This window comes from Bos indicus x Bos taurus, chromosome 18 (assembly GCF_003369695.1).
Source record: "Bos indicus x Bos taurus breed Angus x Brahman F1 hybrid chromosome 18, Bos_hybrid_MaternalHap_v2.0, whole genome shotgun sequence".
Lineage (NCBI taxonomy): Eukaryota > Metazoa > Chordata > Mammalia > Artiodactyla > Bovidae > Bos > Bos indicus x Bos taurus.
Window position 1 is genome coordinate 51,167,103 of NC_040093.1, and position 18,047 is coordinate 51,185,149.

An 18,047-nucleotide genomic window follows, 5' to 3' on the forward strand; every position below is an offset into this window, starting at 1 on the left:
TGCAGGCCTGCCAGGGAAGCATGGCAGGGTGTGGGCAAGGCCAGCCCATACACCCAAGCCAGGGGTCTGGAGTGTGGGGCCTGCAGGTCTCCGCTGCTCTTCGGATGAGCTGCTCCTTGTGCGTGAGGTGTCGCTGCCATGCAATGGGAACCTAGAGGGTCCCTTCCCTGAGTGCCTCCGCTGTGTCTACAGGTTCAGTGTGTTCAGTGGACCCATGTACCAGAGTATACTTTCAGCAGAGACTCTGAAGAGGTGGTTCTGTCATACTCTGACCCAGATCCTCACCCACAAGCCTGTGCTAAAAGGTGGGTCCAAGCGTCCTGGCGCTCCCCACTACGGGAACTCAGACTGTGGGTGTTAACACTGGAAGGACAGTCTTCTGTCATTAAACATCTTGTTTGAGAGTAACACTTTCCCATAAAGAAAGTTTGAATTAAAGAAGTGTCACCCATTGCCACAGTAGAATGGCAATGGGTGAAGGCCTTCTTGTCTTTTCTGGGTAGGTTTTGGTTGTTTTTTTTTTTTTTTTTAAATATTTATTTGGCTGAGCTGGGTCTTAGTTGTAGCATGCAGAATCTTAGTTGTGGCATGTGGGATCTAGTTCCCTGACCAGGGATCAAACCCGGGTCCCCTGCATTGGGAGCCAAGAGTCTTAGCCGCTGGACCACCAGGGAAGTCTAGGTAGGTTTTTAAAACAGTGCTCATACTGTGAATTCCAGGGTTCTGTCTCTGTTTCTCAGGTCAGCATTTCCTGTGTGTGCATGGCTTTCTGTGAATTCCAGGGTTCTGTCTCAGTGGCTCAGGTCAGCATTTCCTGTGGGTACATGGCTTCCTGAAAGGTGTCCAGCACCTAGGCCTTCTCCAGGTCTGCGTGGCTCCCAACACGCCTGCCCTCGGAGCACAGGAAACTCCTCAGAGGCCACTGCTCCAGCAGAGGGCCTGGGCCCGCTGACCTGTGCTTTTCCACCTGCCATGCTTTCCACGGCGTCCTCACTGCTTGTTCACAGTGAAAGTTCGAAAGCCAAATAATTAAAATGTAACTGATGGGTTGGAGGATATTTAGTAGATATGTATGATAAAGGATATGACATAAAAAATGGTTGACAAATGAAACGATGAAGTTCACATACACTTGGAAAAGTGCAAATTAAAACACGGTAAGTGTTTGACATGGACTCAATGAACATTGATGATTGCTGACCTGTCATTCTGTGTGTTTGCTCCTGAATGAAGTTTCCGATGCCGTTCAGATGCAGAGAGAGTGGAGCTTTGCAAGGACCCCCGCTCTGCTCAGTGGCCTGTACCGCAGGGTAAGTGCATGGGGTGGGGTCCTGGGAGACACCACAGCCACAGCTGTCCCCGGCTGGATGACCATCTAGGTCCAAGACTGAACTTGTTACTAGGGCAGAGCGCCATAGCCTCAGAGGAGAACTCCCTCTGGCTGGTGCTGGCCGTGGGGGTCAGCATGGGCAGGTGTTTTGAGTCCAGGTTGTGTCTGATGCAGAGTGGGAGGAGGTGAAGGTCCAGCTTTGACTCTCTGCTTCCAGCTCTTTGTGATCCTGAGCCCAGAGGAGCTGGTGGGCCACTTACAAGACGTTCTGGAGACGCAGGAGGTAAACTGGAGACACGTGCTGTCCTGTGTGTCCACACTGGTCATCTGCCTCCCAGATGCACAGCAGCTGGTTAATGGTGCGTGGGGCGGGAGTTGTGTCCTTTTCTGGGTGTGTGTGTGTTGGCGCGTAGGGAGAGAGCTGTGTCCTGTTCTCAGTGTGTGTCTGTGTGTGATTTATGGACCGGTGTCTGTGAGTGAGCCTGTCATGGAATCACTGATTCCAGCTCAGTGAAAATGAAGCCCTTCACACCTGCTCAGCAGGTGGTCGTCCAGCCGGGGACAGCTGTGGCTGTGGTGTCTCCCAGGACCCCACCCTGCTCAGCCGTCTGCCTGCTGCCGTCTGCCCTCGTACCCACTGCCAGGCTGCGTGCAGGCCGCCACCCATGCTTGGGGATCGGTGTGGGCAGGTGGACGGTCCTGCCTTGTCCACAGCCGTGCTGGTGTTCTTACCTAGGTTGGGTGACCCGTCTGCTGGCACGTGCGTTCGAGAGCTGGGACTTGGACAGCATGGTTTTGGCATTCCTAGTTGTGCGGCAGGCTGCGCTGGAGGGCCCGGCTGTCTTCCCATCCTACGCTACCTGGTTCCAGGTGAGCTGCCTGCACTCCCGCCTGGCCCCCGGGGTCCAGCATGGCCCACGTTTGCAGCTGTGGTTGACTCTGCTGAGACTGCATGGCTTCCCACCTCCTTGTGAGTGCAGTCTGGTAGGACGGTGAAAACCAACACGGCTGCTTTTGTGCACACTGGGCTGCTCTGTGGTGGTTCTCACATCCATGGGGATGGGGTGGGGCGGGGGGTGCCCTTCTCTCTGCTTACTTCCCACCAGGTGCAGGTGTTTGCCGGGGTTTGCTCCTTCCAGACTGCTGAGCCCATCTGGGTGCATTTGGATCTGGGATTACAAGGCCTATTCTTTGTAGAAGCTTGGGTGGCAGAGCTATTGTCTCCTTGCTGGACTCTCTGCCCGGCTTGCCTGTTGGGTTGGTGGGCGTGGTTCGTTCTTTCACTGAATGAAGCTCCCTCCTGCCCAGTGTGTCGGCCAGCTCCACACAGTGGACCAGGGGCTTCTGCATGTGGCTCCGCAGCTGTGTCCACCATCCTGGCACTGAGGATCCCCCTGGGGCCCAGGCAGTGCTCTGATGGCAGGCCCAGTGGTGTCGACTGTGTGTCCTGCATGCTCACTCTGGTGACTGTATGTCTGCTGTCTGTCTGACCATCCTTTGTCAGAAGAACTAGGGGTGTGATCTGGAGGAGGAGCTGCTGCAGGCCTTGCAATGTGGTGGGTGGGCCTCATGTGGGGTGGGTGCTGCTCTTTGCTGGCTCATCCAGACTGCTCAGGGCCGACTCTTCAGAACCTCCCTCCCCCAGGCGCACCCAGTTCTCTAAGGGTCCTCTTCACTTTCCTGCTGTGACCTGGGGCTTTGCCAAAGGCCCACCTGCCGTGGCTACCTCCCCTGCAGGGCTGTCGTCCACTCAGCTGAGCGTGTGGTTAGAGTGGAATGAGTGTGTCTTCGAGGACAGGGCTCTCGTGGGCAGTTGACAAATCCTGTCTCTAAGGTTCACAGAAAGGCACCATATTTACCATTTTCCACAGGAATGTATCCTTTATAAATTTTTAAAATGTTTTTAAATTTAAATTTTTTATTTATTTTTGGCTGCACCGAGTCTTCCTTGTTGCACAGGCTGTAGCAAGCGGGGCTACTCTCTAGCTGTGAGAGTCGAACAAACACCTGACCTGGTGGGAAGTAAGCAGAGAGAAGGGCACCCCCCACCCCATCCCCATGCACGTGAGAACCACCACAGAGCAGCCCAGCGTGCACAAAAGCAGCCGTGTTGGTTTTCGCCGTCCTGCCAGACTGCACTCATGAGGAGGTGGGAAGCCACGCGGTCTGGGCAGAGTCAGCGTCTTGTTGTGGAGCATGGGCTCTAGAGTGGGGGCTCAGGAGTTGTGCACTGGCTTACTTGCTCCTCGGTATGTGGAATCTTCCTGAACCAGGGATGGAACCCATGTCCCCTGTATTTGCAGGCAAATTCTTAACCACTGGGCCATCACGAAGTCCTACAGGACTGTATTTTTTACTTTTTAAATTCTCAGTCTGTCTGTTTAGCTAGGGCACAGCCATGGCATCCTGGAGACGAACAAGCTAAAATGACATTGCTTCCCTCTTCCCACTGTTGCTGAGGCTGGGACGTAGTCATGGCCACTGCATGGCAGGTCCTCCTGTCGCCCCACCTCATTCCCGGCTCCTCCCCAGGCCACTTTCGGCAGCACTAGGGGCATCCACAGCTGCAGCAAGAAGGCGCTGGTCTTCCTCTTCAAGTTCCTGTCTGACCTCGTGCCCTTCGAGGTCCCCCGGTACCTGCAGGTGAGAGGCCAGCAGGACCTTCTGCTCAGTCCCCGGTCCTGGGGTTCCCCCAGGACACTGCAGCAGGGAGTAGTCACAGCAGGGACGCCACCCTGGGGTGTCAGGGTGTACCCAAGGGAGCCAGGTTTCTTCTGGTAAATGCCCAGAAACCAGCGTGTGTGGTCCTGGGAGCTGGTCTGTGAGCAGGGCCGTCTGCGTGCCTACACACCACAGACGGTGAGGCAGGCAAGCGTCCTGGGCCCTGTGCTTGGTGTTCAAAATGATCTATTTGTATACTGACAAAGAAGCTGGGGGAAAAAAAAAAAAGAAGAAGCTGGGGGAGTACGCCCCCGAGGCCATGACTGTTATTCCTGGGGTGTAAGACTGGATGCTCAGTTCATGTTGTCACCAAAAGCATCCTGCTGTGCACTTGCTTGTGATGAGATGACTATCCCCAGCACTCACTTTCATGGGTAAAGCACTTGGAAAATGAACATCATCTTCCTATTTAATTAAATGTATATTTCATTTCAAAGAGTACGCACGAAGTAACGCACATAGAGGGAGTGAGCATATGCCCTCCTGAGTCCTGTCCCCCTGCCCCCCACTGCCTCCCTCCCATGTGGGGCCTGGGAGCCAGCTCTGTGACAGGACCCTTCCTGCCCTCGCCTGGCCCAGGGCCCTGTCTGCTGCATGTCCTCTGGTCTGTGGCTGATGCTGGGACTCTTCTGTGGTCAGTGTGAGTGACTGCCCCAGAAAGTCGGGGCAGCTGAGGAGCTGATGGACGCCCCCACCCTCTGCCCACAGGTGCACATTCTCCACCCACCCCTGGTCCCTGGCAAGTATCGTACCCTCCTCACCGATTATGTGGTGCTGGCCAAGACACGCCTGGCCGACCTCAAAGTGAGTCCCAGCTCCTCTTCTCTGTCCGTGGAGCCCAGCGCCCCCAGGGGTCCTCACCGACACTCACCTCTCTGCAGATTTCTATAGAGAACATGGGGCTCTATGAAGACCTGTCTTCTGCTGGAGATGTCACGCAGGTAACGTGCCCATGCTCCTCTCTGCGTGGCCTCCTTCCTGGACTCTGCGCGTCAGAGCCTCTGCCGTCGGGGCACCCGCATGTGCGGCGGCCAGGCAAGCCGTCCTCTGGTGTCTGTTCACAGCAGCAGCAGGGGCCCCACGGCCAGTAACGTTTCTTCTTGGGGTCCCCTTCACGTGGTTTCATGGACAAAGTGGTCTGTAAATCAGCTGGGGAAGGGCAAGGTTGTGTTTTTCTCAGAATTATAGAAAAAAGTGTTAACTCTGTTCGTGTAGACACATGTCAGGTGGGTGTATGGGCTGTGTATACTTTCCTAAGACACTCTAACCTCAAAGTTATGAGTCTATGAAGAACTTTTGGAGGTGCTGCTGGACTGTCAGATTAAAGCTTTAAAATATGTAAAGCAGTTTTCCATTTAAGATTTATTGCTGTTTACAAGTTGCCATTTCATAATATTTTTAAATGTCAAATATCAGGTCTCTGCATCTTCCCACCTGAAAATTTTGCATTGGGATCTTTGTTGCTCTAGAAGGGAAGCAGAAAGAGGGTGGAGGGACAGACCCACGGGGGCCAGCAGGGCAGCTCTCCAACATGGTGAGCTCACTGAGGCTGGGGGCAGCAGTCGATCCCTCCTAGCAGTTTGCTGGCACAGGGGCTTGTCCACATGCCCTGCTCTCTCGTGCTTCTCACCTGACCACAAAACCGTGGCCCTGCTCTGCTCCTGCCTTTTCTTTAAGTCTTCTGTTCATTTCCATCCAGCCCCAGAGCCAAGCATCCCAGGATGTCGAGAAGGCACTCTCGGTGTTTGAACACACAGGGAAGGTTCCCGTCGCCATCCTAGAGGCCAGGTAGGGTCACACACCGGGAGGGCTATTGGGCAGGCCCCAGCGAAGCTCTGTGGCCATGATGGGTGGGCCCTTTAGGAAAGCTGTTCAGAGGGATCAGAACAGGCCCGCCCTTAAGCCACAATGATTTTTCTTGTTCATGCTTCAGCAGTGACTGTGTGAGGCCAGTGCAGGGAGTTGAATAGCAAAATTTTGTAGAATTTGCTGTGACCCCAAAGCATGAATTCTGGCTGCTCCCAGCATGGGGTAGCTTTCTTAAGGCTTTGCCCCTGAGGGATGTGCATGGCCTCCAGCTCCCACGGTCAACCTCCTGATCATGGATGAGCCCAGATTCCAGAATGCGCTGACTCTCCAGCCACAGGTGGTCACCAGCACAGAGTTCTGTTTGTGCAAAGGGCCCCTAAACAGTGAGAAAGAAGACTTGAAAACATGATGCTGACCTTCAGGGACGGCCCCAGATGTGGATGGCACTGCCCTGCTGCAGGTCCTCTGCCAGGGGCCGCCCTGAGCCTGCCCTTCTCCGTTGCAGCATATTCCGGAGGTCCTATTACCTGTCCCACTTCCTCCCTGCGCTGCTCACACCACGAGTGGTCAGTACACGTCTCCGTGACCCTGGGGCCGGGTTGGCAGAGACTGGGGTTCCTCTCGGCATCTCACAGAGTCTGTCTTTCTTCATAGCTCCCGAGAGCCCCTGATTCCCGCGAGGCTCTTATCGAGTCCCTGAGGAGGTATGTGTGGCCAGTGCGGCTGGGAGCTAGCAGCACAGAGACCTGTGTGGTGTCACACGTGTGCTCTATTTATCTATAAAGTTGCCTTAAAATTAGTTGCTTAAAATGTTAAAAAGAAAATTTCTTTGATTCTGAATATCACAACTTCAAAAATACCATATGATGTCCCTTGTACGTAGAATCTAAAACATGGCCCAAATGAAACAGAAACAGGCTCACAAACAGAGAGAACAGACTTGTTGCCGGGAGGGGATCAAGGTGTAGAAGGGGAGGCATGGACCGGAAGTTTGGGATCCGCAGATGTACACTGTTACATAAAGGATGGATAAACAGCAAGATCCTACTATATAGCACAGGTAACTATTCAATATCCTGTGATAAATCAGAATAGAGAAGAATATGAAAAAGAACGTATCGATATATATAACTGGGTCATGTTGCTGTACAGCAGAAATTAACACGACATTGTAATTCAACTATATGTCAAAATTTAAAAAAAACAAGTTAGACTAAAGAATCAGATATTTCTATGAAGTTTAAGACAGAGAGCCATGCCACCCATCCTGCCACTTCACTTTCTTTCTGGAAGCAAGCATTTTCATCTCTTACCTGATTTTTTTATATTTTGCCCCAAATCTCCAAATAACTTTATTTCCGTACTTACCACTTTTTCTGGTTTAGTTTTCTGTCCTCCACCAACAAACATAGCTATCCTTCCTGTAATAGTTTTAAAAACCTCAGTATTTAGTGCTTGTTCTTAAGACTATCCAGACACTGTTCAGAGTTGTTCCTTTTGTTTTCTCTGGAGTTCATAATCATCTTTGTTTTATCGTAGTTTTCCTTGTACATATTTATATGCTTCCCTGCAAACTCAGCTGGGTGTCTAACTGTTCTCTTGTTCAGAATCGTTGAGTATCCCTGCAGTTATATTGTAGGGAAATCTCTTCTAGGCCTTCTAACCTGCTCCATTGCTACTTACTAGCTGTTTATGCCTTTAAGACGGCTGTCACCCTTGCGTCTCCCTTCAGCATCACCTTGTGCTGTCCTCTGCCATGGCTTGTGCTGGCTTCTCTTTTCTATATCAAGATCCTCCTCTTTCTTGGTTTACTCCTTTGTGTTGGTGGAAAGCGTCCTATTGAAGCTTCTCACAAAAGGATGGATGGGAGGTAAATTTTTGACACTTTTTTAGCCCGTCATTTGATAGGTAGTTTGGCTGGGTATAGAAATCTAAGTTGGAAATTATTTTCCCTCAAATTTTTGCATCACTTCCTTGACTTCTAATGTCCAGTGTTGCTGCTGAGATGTTAGAAACTTACAATTTCTGACTCTTTGCATGGGATCTGTGTTCTTTCTGGAGGCCTGTAGTGTCTTTGTTCCCTGTGTTCTGAAGTTTTATAGCAGTGCATTTCACTGTAGATCTGATTTCATTTCTGGTGAAATGATGTAGCAAGGTGTAGAAGGGGAGGCATGGACTGGAGCAAGGTGTAGAAGCTTGTAGAAGCCCCATGTGGCGGGGCTTTTAATCTGGAAGTTCATATTCTTCAGTACTGAGGAATTTTCTTGGATATTTAAAACCCTTTTTTAAAATTTTATGAAAAATTTAAGACAGAAAAGCAGAATAGAATCTGTCACCCAGATTTAATAGTTATCAATAAATGACCGATCTTGTTTCATCTGTAGCCTTCAAATTCATTTACCCACTCAGTATTCTGGATGGTTTTGAAGCCAGTCCCAGACTCTGATTATTTTATCTTGGTTCATGTCATTGAAAGTTTCCTCTGTGTCTTTTTCCTTCTTGGAACTTCTCTTTTTTAGGTGTTATATTTCCTGAAGTGTCTTCTGACTTTTTCCTCTTTTGTCATATTTTGCATATCTGTTTCATTTTGTTTTCCCTCTCCTTTCTGGGAGATTTCTTAAAGTTTATCTGTAGGTACTTTTACTGAGTGTTTCATTTCTGCCATCAGATATTTCTTTGTACAGCAGTCCATTCCTTTTTTAATACAATCTGTTTTTGACTGTGCTGGGTCTTTGTTACTGTGTGAGGTTTTCTCTAGTTGCAGCAAGCAAGGGCCATTCTAGCTGTGGTGCACAGGATTCTCATTGTGGTGGCTTCTCTTGTGGAGCATGGGCTCTAAGGCACACACTCACCAGTTGTGATGCACTGGCTGTTCCATGGCATGTGGGATTTTCCTGGACTAGTGATCAAACCCTTGTCTCCTGCATTGACAGGCAGATTCTTTACCACTGAGCCTCCAGGGAAACCCCCAGCAATCCATTCTTGTTTCATAGATGCAGTGCTATGTCTTGTCTCTCTGAAGATGTTAATGAAAGCAATGACTCACAGTTTCTTTTCTGTGGATTTCTCTGTTTCCTTGAGTTTGCTCTTTTTAATTGCACTGGTTTCTGACTTTGGGCTAAAGGCTGTACTGACCCCAGGGCAGAAGGCGGTGCCCCTCAGCTCCTAGTCTCCAGCCCCTGTGCACAGTCATACTCTAGACCGCAGCAGGTCTCTCTCTGTTCTGCTTGAGTCTTGTCATCACAGTTTGCAGCACAGTGTGTGTGGAGGGGAGTGTCCTGCAGACCATGCTGCTGTCATGTGTCTCATAACTGGGCCACTTGTGACTTCCACTCCTCTGAAGGTGACTCCGTGGCTCTTGTCTTTGGACTCGTCCTTGTGCCATGAGGGCATGCCACCTGGGTCCATGCCCTGTAGCTGCCCTGCATCATCACTGGACTTATATTTTGAGTGTCGTAAACATTAATTGGGTGTTTTTCTTAGCATTTCTCATTAAAAGTAATTAATTTCACCTTTAAAATGTGAGAATTACCAAAACTTGACTGAGAGAAGTGAAAATCATTTCTAATCTCTCTACCCAACAAAAACCATTGGCAGACGTTTATGTAGCATGTATTATTCAGTAGAGTCACGTGGTGTGGTGTTGTATAATCTGTTTATGTGTCGTATAGTTTACTGTATTGCATATTTGTGTTTTCTGATAGTTTCTGGAATTGTAACCTTGAGAATCAATTTAAATTGCAATGGACTATTTTACTGTTTGCTTCTGACCCAGAGCGGATAAAATTCCCCCAGCCCTGTACTCCGCCTACCGCCAAGCCTGCTCCACTGCCGGACAGAAGCAGCCAGAAGGTGTGGTCCTCATTTGTGCCCATCTCCGCTTCCCGAATCACGAGACGTTGTCGGTGGAGCCGTAGTCCCTCTGGTCTGGTCAGGTCATGCTTGGTCTGGTCAGAGTTGTGGCTTCAGAGACTGACTGGCTCAGCCCCAGGATGGTTGTGACACCCGGAGGGCTGCCTGTGATATCAACCCTCTCAGGTCTCAGCCGGGAAGTACCTGCCGTACACTTCCTGAAGGAAGTGGTACCAAGTCCACTTGACTGTCATCTTTGTGTGCCCCACTGAGGTTGTAACGTGGTTTCTGTTGCCCATCTGATTCGAGCTTTACATTCAGGTGACCAGCCAGGCTGAGGTCATGGTGTTGGTTCTGCACCGTGTCCTACTGGGGGTCTGCCTCAGCTCTTTGTGATGTTGGTGGGGATCTTGCTGCTTCTAGGGGACAATGATGTAGACCTGGGCCAAGAATGCATCAGACCTGGAGCAGCCGGGGACACTGTCCCTACCCCACCCCCCAGGAGCAAGGTGCCATCTGCACAGGGCCTGGTCTATCAGTGTTGAGATGGTGCTGCTGTTTGCTGGTCAAAGCCTCTGCTGCCTGCTGGCCAGTTAGGCTGACTGACTGCCTGCAACTCTGTTCTCTGATTCTGTCTGGCAGAACACTCTCACAGAGTCTGCCACAGGTTCTGATGGCCAAGGGGACCCACACCTGTTTGGACCCGTATCAGAACATCTCATTGATGAGGTGCCAAGGGGCTGGAGGGCTGTGTCCACAGCCAAGAGCAGCCTTGCCTCTCTTCCTGATCTCTGGTCCTGCTTTTGGAAAAGGGCTTCTAGAACCTTTTAAATGTATGTTGAGGACTGGTAATTCCCTCTAACATTTCATCTTAACATCCTATGGTAAAAAACAGTATCACAATGTTACTTAAAAGTTTAAGAAACATCATCATCAGTTTGACCATCATCTGTCCATAATTCATACCCCCAGCCCAGCCTCCCTCCACAAGCGTTTGGTCTTTTTTATTACGTATGTGCATTTTACACTTGCGGCGATGATGTGCATAGAACCGTGGTTTTTTCCTAAACTTCCATGTGCTTGCTGTCTAGCCCAATTGTGAAAATCACCTCCTGCCTCTCAGATGCAGCCCAGGGAGGGGAGGTGGAGCCCAGCTGTGCAGAGGAGCCACTGGATCTGCTCATGGCTGCCCTGCAGGAGCTCAGGGCCTCTATGACGGACCCCACCCAGCATGACGGTGAGGAGGGGGCTGCAGGCAGGACTGTCCACAGTGGGTGTTTGTGGGTGGGAAGGCATGTCCTGTGCGCTCAAGTTCATGGCTGGTCCCTGAGCCACAGTGGTCATTGCGTTCCCTGAGCTCAGCATCTGTCACAAAGCCTGACCATGGCCTGGTGGGTGTGGAGGACGCAGCCTTGTTTCTGACATGCAGGCTGTCCCAAGCCTTGGCAGAAGGTGAACTTTCTCTCCTTGGCACTGGTGGGATAGGTGATGTAGAGGAGAAAGCCGTGTGCTGGGCTGGGTATGGCTTTCTTTCTGACCTCCACTGCCCGGCACCTCCAGCCCTCAGCACTGGGTCTCTGCTCCTGGGCTGTCTCCTCTGGGGGACCTGGAGAACCAGTCTGTGCAGTTCAGAGCACGCAGTGGCCACAAAATAAAGTGCTCAGTTCCAGTAGTTTTAGACTTTGTTATGCTAAATGCAGAAACTAATATAAATAAGCCATGTTTTTAACTGCACAGGTCCATTCAGTATATGCAGATTATTTTCAGTAAATATACTTAATTTTTCAGAGGTAAATGACAATTTGAAAAAACTTGCAGATAAACCATGTAGCCTAGAGATATCAAAAAAATTAGGTATGTTGTGAACGCATATAATGTATGTACGTTCACATCTGACCTGCAGAGAACATGAAAGCCTGTGAGGAGTTAAAATTGAGGGTCAGAAGTGACACATGGTTTTCACAGTCCCAGCCCTGTGTGGTTAGCTCTACCGCAGCTGTGGTCACCCTGCGGGCCCAGGACATCCCCTTGTGGCCAGCATGGCCATTCCTAACACTGCCCCTGCAGCCTGTGGTCCTGGGGGACACCAAGGCTGGGCCAAGGGGCTGAAGCAGGTGTCAGCGCCTGCAGAGGTGGCAGGCGATGCAAGTTGAGGGTGGTGTAGACACAGTGGGGGCAGGGACGCCCCTGCTCATGGCAGTCCCTCCCTCGTAGAGCTATCAGCTCAGGTGGCCATGGTCTCCGAGAGGCTCCACTCTGTCCTGGGCCTCAGCGAGGATGTCAGCAGTGACGAGGCGGCCCCGGTGCAGCTCAGCGTCCAGGCCCCCAAGCTGCAGCCGCTGGAGCAGAGGGTGAGTGTGGGAGACCATGTGTGAGTGAGTTGAGGGTTTGGTATTGTCTGCATGCAGACTCTGCATTTGGGACAAAGGTGTGGGCAGGTCTACCGACCCTGTTCTCCACTGACACATCCCATCATGACCCCGGGGGACCTTCCTAGGGTCTGGGGGTTCCTATGACCTGGGAATGGCAGCCTTCTCTCTGGGCAGCAGCCTGTTTCGTAGTCTCGTGAGCTTAGCCCTGATCCTATGTCTCCGGGGTGTAAATGCTCTGACAAGACCTTTCCTCTCAGGTGGTGGACCTCCTGCTGACGTCTTTTTGTCAGAACCTCATGGCAGCCTCCAGTGTCGCCCCACCGGACAGGTAGAGGCTGGGTGGTCCCAGCAGGTGGTTGGAGCTGCCCCGAGGGTGGCCTGGTGCTCCTGATGAGAGGCCATCGGTCTTGGTCCAGCTCTGGGCCCTGGGCCACCCCCGATGTCCTGCTGCACTGGGGGAGGGCGGGGAGGGCTGGGGGCTGATGTACTACAGGCACGTGGGCAAGGCAGCCTCGCAGCAGGTGAGCCTGCTGTCTGGGGAGTGACTTGGCTCTTTCTGGGTCTGTGGTGCCTGCCTGCTCATCCATGGGCTCTGGAAGGGCTGGGAGGGCTGGGACTGCCACTGCCCTGTTCTCTATGGCTGTCCCCATAGGCAGGGCCCCTGGGCCACCCACTTCGTGAGGGCCCTGTGTGGACACAGGTTCCTGCCAGCCGTGCTCACCAGGCTCTGCCAGCTGCTCCATCACCAGGTAGGGCTGCCATTCCCTCCAGCTGGGAGTGGGTCCCCCACCCGGCCCCCCAGCACCAAACACCTTTTCTCTCTTAGGGCCCAAGCCTGAGTACCTCACACGTGCTGGGCTTGGCTGCGCTGGCTGTTCACCTGGGTGAGTCCAGGTCTGAGCTCCCCAAGGTGCACGTGGGTCCTCCAGCCCCTGCCAGGGGCCTGCCCATCCCTGAGTTCATTGACAGCCTCCTGCCCTGCACGGCCCAGCAGGCCTCGGCCCTGTGTCTGAAGTGAGTACACCTTGTCAGTAGTAACGTGTGTTCCTCAGACAGCACAGCACGGACAACACGTGTTCCATACTGTGCTGGTCCACACCTCCCGAAAGGAACCTTGTCTGGATGTATCTGGGCACATGCTGGTATCTCTGGTTAGGACAGTGAAGTCATCCTGCCTTGCTCCCTGCCTTTGGAGACACTGGCTCTGGGCTGCAGGTGTCCTTCTCTAGGCTGGGTGGCCAGCAGCTGGGTGGACCTGTCCCTCAGGTTCAGTTCTGGGGTCTCCCTGTGGCGAGCAGCTTTCTCTGGAGGACTCTTCTGCACGCATGGCTGTCCCGTCACTGCACACAAAGTGCCAGAACCTCTCCCAGGACCCAGCCATTGCAGGGAGCCCAGCACCAGGCTTGGCAGGTGTGAGAGATGGCTGGGGTGAGAGTGGCCACCCCATGGCAGAGACCTGGGGCTTTCTGCAGCTGCTGACGTGAACAGACTGAAGTCAGGACAGAAGCCAGACTCTGGTGGGAGGGATGTTGGCAGGGGCAGGGTCTTGGCTTGCAGACTTAGCTGACGTCAGCAGACAGGGAGAGCCAAGCACAGGAGCAGCTCTCACTAATGAGGCCCCCGGGAATCAGGCCCTGTCCTCACTACCCAGACTCCCTGCTGGCCTCTAGCCTCTGCCCGACTCGTCTGAGCCACCATGGTGGGCAGAGCTGAGGCTGCAACTGGACCCACTTCTCCCTGGCTTGGAGGTCCTTATAGGCAGGAACGGCAAACAATGTGTGGTCATGCTCATGAACCTCACGGAGCACGCCCTCCCCAACATGCTGGGGAAGCAAGCCCTTACGTGGAGTGCTTGCGTGTTTACATTTTCCAAGATGCATTACTAGGGGGTGGGGTGGGGGTGCTGGATGCCCTTGGTTCACTTCATGTGACTCATGCTGACTTCCACCCTGTATTTTGTGTGGATCCTGTTTCTGTGTTATAATTTCCGTTTTCTATTTTCAGATTTTCTACAGCAGCAATTTCTTATTCCTTGTGTAAGTTTTCCCAGTCACATGAGCTTCTGCACAGCTGTCTGTCTCCTGGCCTTATAAAAAAGGTGAGTCTTCTGGGTTCCTTTCTCGGCCGAGTTCCTGTTTTCTACGGGTCTCTGGCCCGAGGCTGTGTGGCCTCCATCTCGTGCTCAGCACCGCCTTGGTCTGTGGCGGGCTCTCTCCTGGGAGCCACCGCCTTCTGCCTTTTCTCACTGGCTGAGTTAAGAGAAGGGGGTGTAAGGTGAACCACAGATGTCCCTCCCGTTTATAAAATTGGCTCAGTAGTCATAAGTAGCGTCTTCCCAGGTAAAGAGGCACCCTTTACTTCCTCTAAAGATAGCCCTGGAGACTGCGTGTTGGGATTCTGTGTCAAGGGTGGCAGGGCTGTCTGTTCCAGCGGGAGCCGGGGTTGCGGCACGTGCAGAGTTCCAGGGAGCCTGTCCCCTGGGCAGTGAGCCTGCTTCTCAGTTCCAGGCTCGGTGTTCGACTCCTGGGCCCTGCTGGGAGCTGCCTTGTCAGGAGCAGCCTGGGGGCTGGTACCACAGTTTCACAGTGTGGGATTGGGGCAGGTCAGGGGGAGTGGCTTCCCAGAAGAGGAAGCCCACCTCAGGTCCCAAGCTGCCATGGTCCTCTTGTGCTACCTGTGACTCCGGCAGCACAGGGCAGGGGTTTCTGTCTCCTAAGGAAAGACAGGTGGCTTGTCCATCACCTGGGAGCATCTCACACAGACCCCAGTGCCAGCAAGCCTCAGGGGACGGCTGAGCATGGCTGCAGGACACAGCGGCCTCACATGTGCAGTCAGAGCTGCTGCCCCCTGAAGTGCCATCTGAAGAGCAGGGGCTCCCCACTGCCAGCCGAGCATGGCCAGCCTCACAGCACACACGCCACTGGCTTTTTTCAGTTCCAGTTCCTCATGTTCAGATGGTTCCCAGAAGCTCGAGACCCCCCGTCTCAGGAGGACCCGGCCAGCCTACCCTGGAGGCCCCTGTGCCTGCCCTCCGTGGACTGGCGGAGAGCCGCGCTCTGCCTGTGGAAGCAAAGAGCCCTGAAGGAACTGCTCAAGCAGGAGGGGCTCCAGGTACGTCCTGCAGTCCCCTTCCTGGGACACCTGCTACACGCAGTGTGAGGTTTTGAGGTTGGTCTCTGTGGACGTGTGAGCTGCCCCAGAATTTAAAGACAGGGCGAGTGCTGTGCAACTGCTGGAAGCTTCATGTTATATGCCCAATTCGGTGAGCTGAAACGAGTTATGCAGATGCCACGATCTGTCCAGAGCCAGGCAGCAATGTGGAGGATGCAGTTGAAGACCAGTTTGAAAAGTTTCAGTTAGCTTCACTTTCAGGGTTAAATGACTGGTTCTTGGGCTTCATGCCAAGCTCCCTGTCTAACACTGGGAAGTGGCGAGAGGGTCCGAGACACAGGAGACCTCCAGCTGCCATGAGAGCCACATTCACAGCCCGCCCTGTGGCTCCTGTGCACCGTCCTTGGCATGGTGGTCACTTGAGCTTTTTCTCTCAGTTGACTTATAGAGACTGGTTACAACTGGAAATAGAAATTCAGCCTGAAGTTGATTCTCTTTCAGATACAGAAAGGTAAGTGCTTAAAGGATCTGCCCTTTAAAACGTTACACTGTTTTGTGTCATGATATCCTCAATTTATTTATTTATTTATTTATTTATTTTTTGATATCCTCAATTTAATGTTCAGCTTAACATAGTCTGTTATAGTATAGTCTGTGAATATAATTTTATTCATTCTATTATTCAAGGAATACTTCCTGAGCTCCTGTGGTTTGGCAGATACTTCTAGAATGTTCTGGGAGCTAGGGATGTAGCGTGAACAAAACAGACGGGGCTCCCCGCCTGCGCTTCTGCCCCATTGGCCCTGAGTGGGCACTCCTACTGAGGGACTGCAGCCCGGAGGCAGGCAGGGAGATACAGCAGGGCTGTGGGAGCAGGTGCTGCCGGGTGAGGAACAAAGAGTCTGAACCCCAGAGGGCCATGGTCAGGGAGCCACAAAGATCTCAGCTGGTGTCAGCCAAGGAGGGGGAGGGTGGGCATGGCTTCACCAATTGCTGGCTTCAAGGCGTGGCAACAGGAGTGAGCAAATTGGGGTCTGAGCCCTGTGGGTCCCGGGGCCCCTGTGGGTCTCGGGGCGGGTGAACGAGATGGCTGAGCCATAAGGTATGCTGTTTGGGGCTCAGGTGTGTGCTGAGGGGCTTCGCAGCAGGGGTGGCTGTCCTCAGGCCGCCATCTGTGGTGTGGTCAGAGACGTTCCCGCACATGGAGATGCTGTGACGTGGTGTCAGATTCTGGTGGAACAAGTAGGCTTAGGGATGACGGCAAACAGGAGTGGGAGTGACGACAATGCCTCTGCAGCTCGGAGGGTGGGGGTGGAGGGGCTGGTGGGGCGCTCCCACCTATCAGCTTTGTGCCCGGCTTGCTTCCTGAGCACTTCCTTCCTATGCTCATGGGCCCGGGGCCTCCCTCCTCTCCAGCGTCCTGGCGTGCAGCTCCAGAGTACGCCTTCTTAGCTCTCCCTCAGGCCACTGTGCTGTCGGTGAGGAGTCAGGTTGGGGCCTCCTTTCTTACTCCTCACTGCAGTGCCCCCTTCCTCTTGTGGTCGTGGCCGAGGCCCTGCTCGGGTTCTGGTCTCCCTGTGGGGGCAGACTGCAGCACTGGTGGCTGCCAGTGCTGTGGTCTTAGCACTGTGGAGCCTGGTCCACATCTGGATGCTCTGCTGCTGGACCAGCCAGTACAGACGCCCCCTCTGCCCCCAGCTCAACAGCCGTGCACCTGCAGTCCCCAACCCCTCCAGCTGAGGCGGCCTCCCTAGGCACAGACACTGGCATTTGCATTGTAGGCAGGACTTCCAGCAGTGGGCCATCCACCAGCACTTCCTCCCCATGCCCTCTGCCACCGGTGGCTGCGATGGAGACCTGGAAGCTGCTTGCACCACCCTGGTCGACGTGCTCATGGACTTCTGCCAAAGGTTAGGAACGTTGGTGCCCAGAGGCATGTGTGTTTTGATTTTGGTAGCTCTAAGAATGTTTTTATTTCTCTCGGTCCACACATTTGGACATATCTGATAACAAGTTTGAATCTTCGCAGTGAAGGCAAGCTTTTGGTATCATCTTTTTCTCTGTGCATCACCTGGTCAGCAAACGTGAGGAGAATAAAAGGTCTAGTAGGTGGTGGGTGCCAGTGTCACCACCCACAGTGCAGGAAGTACCAGTGTGGACTGGCTGCCACGAGAGGCAGGCCTTCCCAGTCCCGTCTGGGCCGTGCAGGCTGTGGGCGTCTGACACGGCCTGTTCAGTCTCATCGTCCTCCTGGTTGGGGACATATGCTGTGTCCAGGTGATATGTGGTGTTATCTTGTTATGGTTTTGATTTACTTTTCCCTGATGGCTCACAGTGTTGACCATTTATTTATCTTTTTTGGACAGATGTCTGATCAGATCCTTTGCCCATTTACAATTGGGCTATTTGTTTGTTGAGTCTTAAGGGTTCTTTATATAGTCCAGATGCCAGGTCCCCTGAGACACGTGAATCACAGATGCTTTCTCCCATCCCTTAAAGTCATTGGTTCACTCCCTTAATAGAGTACTTTGATTCATATAAGTTTTACATTTTGAAGAAGCCATATTCATCTGTTTTTAGTTTTAGCTTTTGGGCCTTTGATCCATTTTGAGTTACTTTTTTTTCCCCTAAATTTATTTATTTGACTGCATCAGGTCGTAGTTGAGGCACACAGACTTTCCAGTTACAGCCCACAGGCTCAGTTGTGCCTCGGCATGTGGGATCTTAGTTTCTTGACTAGGCATGGAACCCACATCCCCGCAAGGCAGATTCTTAACCACTGAACCACCAGGGAAGTCTGTTGAGTAAATTTTTTGTAAGATGTGAGGTAGAGATCCAGCCCCATTCTTTTG

General features: G+C 52.6%; 1 protein-coding gene across 6 annotated transcripts in view; it reads left to right on the top strand.

The window, feature by feature from the left end:
- FANCA (FA complementation group A) overlaps positions 1–18,047 on the top strand; it is a 37,791-nt gene that overhangs the window by 11,422 nt on the left and 8,322 nt on the right. For 5 of the 6 annotated variants that reach the window (XR_003506237.1, XM_027513746.1, XM_027513745.1 and 2 more), the window contains exons 11-30: positions 193–305; positions 1,234–1,310; positions 1,548–1,689; positions 2,067–2,200; positions 3,863–3,973; positions 4,760–4,855; positions 4,933–4,992; positions 5,751–5,839; positions 6,366–6,426; positions 6,515–6,564; positions 9,636–9,712; positions 10,836–10,949; positions 11,927–12,063; positions 12,342–12,412; positions 12,737–12,833; positions 12,911–13,098; positions 14,089–14,182; positions 15,019–15,195; positions 15,633–15,706; positions 16,977–17,105. Coding sequence is in view for 5 of the 6 variants with exons in the window: in XM_027513746.1 (XP_027369547.1) it covers positions 193–305; positions 1,234–1,310; positions 1,548–1,689; positions 2,067–2,200; positions 3,863–3,973; positions 4,760–4,855; positions 4,933–4,992; positions 5,751–5,839; positions 6,366–6,426; positions 6,515–6,564; positions 9,636–9,712; positions 10,836–10,949; positions 11,927–12,063; positions 12,342–12,412; positions 12,737–12,833; positions 12,911–13,098; positions 14,089–14,182; positions 15,019–15,195; positions 15,633–15,706; positions 16,977–17,105 (2,091 nt within the window). In the remaining variant the exon portion in view is untranslated. The remainder of the gene's footprint in view (positions 1–192; positions 306–1,233; positions 1,311–1,547; positions 1,690–2,066; positions 2,201–3,862; positions 3,974–4,759; positions 4,856–4,932; positions 4,993–5,750; positions 5,840–6,365; positions 6,427–6,514; positions 6,565–9,635; positions 9,713–10,835; positions 10,950–11,926; positions 12,064–12,341; positions 12,413–12,736; positions 12,834–12,910; positions 13,099–14,088; positions 14,183–15,018; positions 15,196–15,632; positions 15,707–16,976; positions 17,106–18,047) is intronic. The other variant, XM_027513749.1, reaches the window with a different exon arrangement.